General features: G+C 40.2%; 3 protein-coding genes across 5 annotated transcripts; all 3 read left to right on the forward strand.

Annotated features, from left to right (window-relative positions):
* The first annotated feature begins 361 nt into the window (after positions 1 to 361).
* Positions 362 to 3,640, forward strand: dup (double parked). 2 transcript variants are annotated; one of them, XM_011315454.1, is made up of 4 exons: positions 362 to 739; positions 827 to 1,913; positions 1,994 to 2,176; positions 2,713 to 3,640. In XM_011315454.1, the coding sequence occupies exons 1-4, from the start codon at positions 620 to 622 to the stop codon at positions 3,315 to 3,317; spliced, it is 1,995 nt and encodes a 664-aa protein (XP_011313756.1). In that variant the 5' UTR covers positions 362 to 619; the 3' UTR covers positions 3,318 to 3,640. The 2 variants fall into 2 exon arrangements, with proteins under 2 accessions (XP_011313756.1, XP_011313755.1); XM_011315453.1 differs by having other exon boundaries at positions 362 to 1,913.
* Positions 3,641 to 3,686: 46 nt separating this feature from the next.
* Positions 3,687 to 4,598, forward strand: mRpL33 (mitochondrial ribosomal protein L33). 2 transcript variants are annotated; one of them, XM_011315455.1, is made up of 3 exons: positions 3,687 to 3,841; positions 4,208 to 4,311; positions 4,398 to 4,598. In XM_011315455.1, the coding sequence occupies exons 1-3, from the start codon at positions 3,801 to 3,803 to the stop codon at positions 4,553 to 4,555; spliced, it is 303 nt and encodes a 100-aa protein (XP_011313757.1). In that variant the 5' UTR covers positions 3,687 to 3,800; the 3' UTR covers positions 4,556 to 4,598. The 2 variants fall into 2 exon arrangements, with proteins under 2 accessions (XP_011313757.1, XP_011313758.1); XM_011315456.1 differs by having other exon boundaries at positions 3,692 to 3,841; positions 4,420 to 4,598.
* A 1,483-nt stretch (positions 4,599 to 6,081) lies between these two features.
* On the forward strand, positions 6,082 to 7,157 carry LOC105273175 (thioredoxin domain-containing protein 12-like). The gene is made up of 2 exons (XM_011315457.1): positions 6,082 to 6,384; positions 6,440 to 7,157. The coding sequence occupies exons 1-2, from the start codon at positions 6,113 to 6,115 to the stop codon at positions 6,675 to 6,677; spliced, it is 510 nt and encodes a 169-aa protein (XP_011313759.1). The 5' UTR covers positions 6,082 to 6,112; the 3' UTR covers positions 6,678 to 7,157.
* Positions 7,158 to 7,489: the final 332 nt, after the last annotated feature.

Below are 7,489 nucleotides of genomic sequence, written 5' to 3' on the forward strand. Positions count from 1 at the left end.
GACAACGCACTCGTTCTGCAATTAAAATTTCATTAGTGGTATATGTGCAACGTATTGAATAATTTTTTTCATTGAAAATCCACAAGATGTGGTTCCCCCCTTCCGCACGTTCTGCAGTCGGCTAAATTTCAGATAAATAAATAAAAAACAAAAAGTATTCACACCGCAGAAAATAAAATTCACCCCGTCAACTTGATAAATACCCCAGCATTGCAATAAAAACTTGGTTAATAAAAAAAAACACCCCAAGATTGCGTGTGGCGCCCTCCCTCCCTTGGGATGCAGTACTACGATGCAGCTGGGGTCACTCAAACCCCCACAACTGAGCCTCTACTTTAGTCAATCCTCTTTGACCCAAATTACCGATAAGTGGCATCATAATCCATTGTTTTCGCGCCTAAATACCGCGTAAAAGGCGGGCTGCCTCCTAGAACCCCTGAAGAACTGATAAAGTGCGCGAGTAAAAGTGGAACGTGGCACAATAACCAAGAGCTCCCCAAAAACCCACGATAAAGCCAGAAAAAACTCGATCATTGAAAAAAAAATTCACACCTCCCATCCAAGTCCCTGGATTATTTATTTATCCTCCCCAGCTGCACTATATACACGTATATAAATAATGTCGCAGCCAACAGTCACTTCGTTTTTCCACACGCGCAAACGACAGGCAACCGATGAGCTGAGGAATAAAGCCAAAGTCCTCATTCTGGAGCAGAGAACGCGTCCAAAAAGTATTGAGGTTAGTAAATCCATAGGAAAGGACATTGAAGACTCCTCGGAGGAGACTTCGAGCCCAAAAATTGTTTTTACCCAAAATTCCAAACAGGAGAGGGTAAACTCAGTGGTCAGGAACATTCAGTTCGATGCAAAAACAAGAACACCCAGGATGGCGACGAGGGCTAGGGCGACGAGGAGTAGAAAGCCATCAGTTGCTGAGGGACAGCAGGACATTCGCGATTCATTTTCCAAGATCAACGAGGACAAGACTAGTAAGAACGTGATTTTTGAGAAGAAGGGACTGTTGAGCCCCAGGAAAGCCACCTCCAAGGAGGAAGGGACTGAGGAGCCAGCTGCAGGCTCAACAACACCCAAGAGAAGTATTTTGGAGCGGGTGGGAAGGTCTGAGCTGAGTCTTCGAGAGATCAAGGACAGGATTAATAGGTCATCGAGGCTGGCTGAGCTCAAGGCATCCATCGACAGGATTAAGAAGTGCGAGGAGAAGTTGGAGGGGCTTCAGAGGAAGGAGAAAGGAGAGGAGAGTCAGGAGAACGATGGAATGCCTCCCAAGATCAGGAAATTCGAGAAGATTGAGCTGGAGGTGCCTGTGAGCCCTCAGAAAGGGATTCGATCTCCCCTGAAGACACCGACGAAATCTATGAGATTCTGTCCTGGGATCAGTCCCCAGAGGCGCCTTCTCTTTGAACCCAAGGAGAAAACACCGAGTCCTGTCAAGTCCAGTCCAACAAAGGCACCTGCTTATCAGAGGTATCAGAGCATCGTTGACTCAGCAACGCCTGCACTCACTCTACCATTCACCTATCGATTCCTGGGTGAGGTCTTCAGGTGTGTCGACACCGTTGCTGCTATGCTGTTTAACAGAAAGGAGACTATTACATTCAGAAAATTGAAACCAGCTGTTCAGGAATTACTCAGGAGGAATTTTACGGTCGAGCATTTGGCACAGGTGCAGACTGTCCTACCTGAGGCATTTGCTCTGAGCATGGAGAAGATGAGATCCTTCGGGTCAGCCTCTAAACAGGAGAAGTATGAGCTTGTGATTGTGCCCAAGGTCGAGGGTAAGAGTGGGAGGAACACTCCAGATGGTGATGATGTCATTAAATCTGCTGCTGAGAGCAGCATGGCACCTGGGATTCTTCTAGAGCGGAGGAGATTGTTCTACAATGCTCTTCTAGGTATTCATCCATCGGAATTATTAAATAAAATATTATTTCATCTGTAGGGACAAAGAAGTGAATTATTCTGACATTTACAGAGCGAGTAAAGACTGAACACGAGAAGTTCCTTCTCAATTTGGAGAGCCCCATGGTCATTCCGAGGGAGAAAATAACTCGATGGCATCCAGAATTCGATGTTGACAGTTGTCCTGTCATTGAGAAGGCTGAATTACCTCAGCCACCCAACGTTGAAAAAGCAACATCAGCTCACGATGTTCTGGGTACGTAATTATTGTTTTTTATCAATGAATTGTTGACTGAATTGATGATTTGGGTCACCTAGAAACACGAATATTCAAAACACAAATAAATCGAGCATTCCGGGTCATGATTCCGCAAGAGAAAATATGTCAACGTTTGCAGAAAGGAAATCCATAAACTCAGAACTGATTAAACATTGACGAGACATTATTTGATAATCAAATTAGTTTATCGCTGCATTTCGATCGATGGGAGAGTTATCATTGCTCGTATTTAACGGGAATTTCCAGTTGTTGGGGGCATTTGGTGGGTTCTTTTTTTTATTCGGGAGGAATAATATTTAGGTCAGGATGTTGTCTTTGGAGAATGGATTTCATGTTTCTTTGAGCACTTGTCAAACCATCAGGAGGATAAGTACGTGTTCCTTTCATTCGCCAGTTGTCATAACATTCGCGCACAAATCATCTTATTCATCGAATCGTTATTCTGAGGAAGCGCTGACGATGGATTTTCTGCGAATATCTCTGGATAATTTTCAATTTTATTGAATGTTTAGCGAAGGCAAAGAGTCTGTTCAACTGCAATACGAGGATGGAGAAGGCCCTTCAACGTTTGGCTGAGGCAAACATGACGTCCACCAGCTCTTCATCAAGTACAGCAGTGGAGACAAAGACGAATGGCTCCAGGAGCGTTGAAATATCTGGTGTTGATACACCACCAGCCACACCGCAGGCTGAGAAGAAGGGGCCGATTAATCCTGCCCTCAAGGGCATTCCCATGTCTCTTCTGGAGAAAGTTCGAGCTAAACAGGCAGCAAAGGCACTGGAGGCAATGACGAGGACACCGAGTGAGGACAAAGAGGCTGCTCTGCATGCACGTCTTCCAGAGATGTCGAAAATCCTGAGGAATATATTCGTTGCTGAGAAAAAGGGAGTCCTGACACTCGAGTTTGTCATTCACAAGCTCGACAATTCGTATAGAACGAAAATGACACCAGCTGAGCTCGAGGAGCACATTAAACTCATGTGCAAACTGCTACCCACTTGGGCTAGTATTCATAATGTTAGGAAAACTAATTACCTCAAGATTGCTAAGGACATTGACATCGCTAAAGTTGTTAAACGATTTGAAATCATGGCTAACGATAAAGTTAAAGGTTGATCTAGTGTTTCTGGATCAACAGTTCGTCCAATTAGTTTAATTTATCCACCGAGTTGGGGAATAGGCTTGGTAATTAATTAATTATTCAATTATTTTTTAAGAGAATTTCTTTTGGATTCGATCGTTTGAGACTGACTGCCCGCACGTGTCGAATTTATTCAATCAATTTTTCAGTGCTTCAGTTTTTTTGATTTATTTGCAATTGCAATTATTCCTGCATTTTGGAACTTTTTTGTAGTGGGGACGAGCGATTAATTGACTTGGAATTTATTAATTTTTTTTGTACACATGTATTCATCCGATAATAAACTTTTTCATTGCAATTTTCATCGATTAATCGAGGTATCTACGACGTAGATACATCTTAAATATCGATACCACGGAGTATCGATATAGCTTCGAATGTTTTTAGTGGTGTTTCTATCAGAAATTGAGAAGAAATACGAATTAAATCCGTGTCACCAATAAATACAATTTGCAATAATGTTTATAACCGCGCTGTTATGTGCAAAACCAAAAAGCAAGTGAGTAGACAATTATTTACCACTCAAATATATTTTTCTTCTTTCGAAAACAACATTGAGGTTAGCCCCATCTTCCTTTGATAATCTCCTAATAAAAACACAATTACATCTGCACAACAATCTTCATCCTTCATCCAAAAACAATCTCTGCCATTGCAGTAATTAATCTCCTGTCCCAATAATTTTTATTTTATTTCACAGACGAATAAATTAATTCTTTTTTTTGTCAATAATTTTTGAGGGAAAATGTGGCCAACTCCATCTATCCATTGATTTTTTAATACTGAAGTGAATTTCAATAGCAGATCATTTATCGTTAGTCACCCGAATAAATTACATTGCAATAATTTAATTATTTGTTTATAGATTTGTTCTTGTTGCTTGCCGAAGTCAAGTGAGTGGACACACAATCAATCTCATTCGAGAAAGACTGGGAGATAAATTCGAATTCATGCAATTCGATCCCTTCGGTAAATGAAATTGTTTATATCCTATGAATAATAAAAAGCCATTCGGTCTCTGGATGGAATGACGAAATAATCATCATCACCAAAAGAAAATTCTTCTTATATTTTCAGTCCAGACGACGGCGTACTACAAAGAACACAAAAAAGTGCGGAGTCTAAAAAATTGGAAAGGACAGAACACGTACACAAATGGTTACAACAGTCGAATGGTGGGAGAGGAGTTTCAAAGAATGCAGTAAATAAATAACCAAAATGTAAAGATAAAATAAATGAATTTTCGCTACATCAAATGCACGAGTAATTGTGTGACGATCGCAGAGAGTCTAGAGAAAAAAGGCATCCCCCGGGTCCCCAAATATTCTCGAGGACAGAAAAGGGGGTAATGCTCAACCGACTGTGTAATTTCGAGTTCACCCTCGTTGCTGCGGGTAAGATAACGAAACCAAAAGTAACGCGATGGGAATAGTTCCTGTGATCATTCACCGAAGAACCACTCGAGAAAATGTTTTTGAGTATCTGAAGATGTCTCCGGGACACTTGCGATTGTAGTCGTCCTGTTTTCTTTCATTTTATTTCATTGAATCGAGATACCGACAGTCAGCCACTGCTTCACTTCCCTCTATGTCGGATTGGTAGAGGTAACAGTCCATTCCAGGTGGACAGCGATGATTCAGGCAAGCATTTTCGTGGATATAACAGGGTCCAAAAGCTGAAATTTATCACAAAATTACAGCAAAATTTGAGTAATCGTAAGCAGAAAATTCATTATGCATTTATAATTACGGTCAAATAAAATTAAATAATTGTCAGAAAGGAAGAAAGGTCACGAGAGGTGAATTAATTAATAACAAATAATAAATACTGACTGTTAATGCAGCGATTGCCCCAGCAGCAGCCGCCGCAGCATGCGGCATCATCTGCACACTAAATCAAATTTTGCATTCAGAAATATCTCTAGCAATTAAATCGACATTAATGTAAACAGGAATTTACTGCAGACATAAATCATTATTTGCAAACAACAGTAAAAAAAAAACGGGTTTCACTGTCGGTTGCCGTAATAATGGCGCCGGCAATAGCGGAGATATAAAAATATTCATGAAGCTGTGATACTGGCTATAAAATAGAGAAAGTGTAAAAGAATCGTCGACTGAGTGATGAATTCTAATAATAATGTCTTTCAATAATTAAAATTAATGAAATATTAATAAAAAAACTTGCGAATTGTCCGGGAATTCTGCAGTCCTGTGCAGAGAGACTCGTGCAAACTATCGCAATAATAAAAAAGCCCAACATTTCGAGAAGTCAAAATGATGATTACACCGACTCGTCTGAGACAAGACTAATTCACTCAAGTCTCCATTACCTAATATTCAAGTCGCGACAATTCGACTCGATTCATTCGTCAGCCACACATCGATGCCGAAGGCCATCATGATGTGTCTTTATAATTCTCTGACTGAATTATGACAATCGTAAAGCAACACGCGACAAACCGGAGAATTTCAATTACTCCAACTGGTCTAATTAACGGCGCAAGGTGAAGACCTGCTAAATGGGTCATTACTAAAAACTAATGCATGGAAATCAGCTGATTGCAACATGTCATTTGTGCTTTCATTATCTGTACGGTTTAATTAACGTCAATTTTTTAATTCGCGTGATGAGCGGAGAGAATTAATTTTTTTATATCCATCGACTTTTCACTTTGACTCGAATTTCCACTCGAACTTCTAGTCACTCACATGTTTTTTTATTCAATCATGTTTTGACAGTTGGTTTATCGGATTAAATTATCAGCACGATGCGACAGTATCTCAAATATTTCTGGAGCACTGGAATAATAGGTATCGCTGAACAGGTGATCGAGACTCTGTTGGTTCACGGGGTTGAATATGAATTTGATTATGGTTTCGGGAATTCGTACAAGTGGAGGAATTTATCTGGAGGTTTTGAAGAGGCTAAGAAGAGCGGAAAGCCCATTTTTTTGATTATTCACAAGCCAAAATGTCCGGCGTGCATTAAATTGAAGGACAAGTTCAGTCGATCTGTCAAATTGATTGACATAAGTCAACAGTAAGTTCTCATTTAATTCCTCATTAATGAATAAATAATTAATCTGAATGGACAGTTTTGTTATGATAAACGTCGAGAACAGCTCCGAGTTGATAAAATCAGATGAATTCTCCCCCGACGGTAAATACGTGCCACGAATTCTCTTTTTCACGTCAGCCGGTGATTTTATAAAAACCGCCTACAATCGTCATCCCGATGCAGACCCAGAGCACCGTTACTTCTACAGTTCTCCAGTTCAAATAATTCAAGTCATGCAACAAGTCATCGACAACTCGGGTAGAAATCCCCAGTGAAAACCTAGAGGGCAAGGGATAAAATCAAGAGATAAAGAGGATGAAAAATAAGGATAAGAAAAAAAACAGTAAAGATAATAGATTTGAGTTTGAGACTCGGTGAAAGGGAGTGGAAGCCAGAGGTCCAAGGGGTGAGGGCCTTCTTCACTCAACCCTTATTCAAGTTGAACGTTTAACCGTACACTCTACGTCAAAGGGATTCCCTTTGATCCTCCGGCAACGAACACAAAGTTGTATTATTTCCACAGCGCTCCTTTCCACGCTTTCAAACGACTCTGGAGACTCGTGGAGGCGTAAAACTCGTTCTCTGACGACGTCGCTCTATCTGAAGACATGGACAAGGTAACCCTGACTCAAGTCTCCATATCAGCCTTATCTGCCCCAAGAATATTGAGGAATTCGCGAGAGTCACTATGTGGCCGATTACAATCTAAATATTACAAAAATATATATGTCACTGAATAATATAAATAAATGTCACACCGCAAAATAATAAAATGATAGACAGTACGTTTTATCGACTGTAATTAATCATCTCGATTGCGTAATAAATATTTTAAATAATTTTATTGAACCGCGAAATGTGAAGAATGAATTTTAGAATGTGCTCAGTCGTTCAAGGTAGAATAGACCCCGATTTTTTTTCCGTTTTCATTTCCACAAATTAATAAACAAAAAGGGTTCATGAAGAAGTTGGACTCTTGCGCTCATTTCACAGTTTCTTCGGTCTCAAGTACTTGTTCTTTGCTTATTACAGTGTGTACTGTGGTAAATGAGCACAAACTGCTTCATAATTTTTCATTATTTTCATT

Source organism: Fopius arisanus, unplaced genomic scaffold, assembly GCF_000806365.1.
Source record: "Fopius arisanus strain USDA-PBARC FA_bdor unplaced genomic scaffold, ASM80636v1 scaffold00004, whole genome shotgun sequence".
NCBI lineage: Eukaryota > Metazoa > Arthropoda > Insecta > Hymenoptera > Braconidae > Fopius > Fopius arisanus.

Coding starts and splice junctions, on each gene's coding strand:
- LOC105273175 (XM_011315457.1), top strand. CDS start 6,113: ATGCGACAGTATCTCAAATATTTCTGGAGCACTGGAATAATAGGTATC. Junction 6,385..6,439: donor TTGATTGACATAAGTCAACA/GTAAGTTCTCAT, acceptor CTGAATGGACAG/TTTTGTTATGATAAACGTCG.
- mRpL33 (XM_011315455.1), top strand. CDS start 3,801: ATGTTTATAACCGCGCTGTTATGTGCAAAACCAAAAAGCAA. Junction 3,842..4,207: donor TGTGCAAAACCAAAAAGCAA/GTGAGTAGACAA, acceptor ATTTGTTTATAG/ATTTGTTCTTGTTGCTTGCC. Junction 4,312..4,397: donor CATGCAATTCGATCCCTTCG/GTAAATGAAATT, acceptor CATCACCAAAAG/AAAATTCTTCTTATATTTTC.
- dup (XM_011315453.1), top strand. CDS start 620: ATGTCGCAGCCAACAGTCACTTCGTTTTTCCACACGCGCAAACGACAG. Junction 1,914..1,993: donor GTTCTACAATGCTCTTCTAG/GTATTCATCCAT, acceptor TGACATTTACAG/AGCGAGTAAAGACTGAACAC. Junction 2,177..2,712: donor ATCAGCTCACGATGTTCTGG/GTACGTAATTAT, acceptor TTGAATGTTTAG/CGAAGGCAAAGAGTCTGTTC.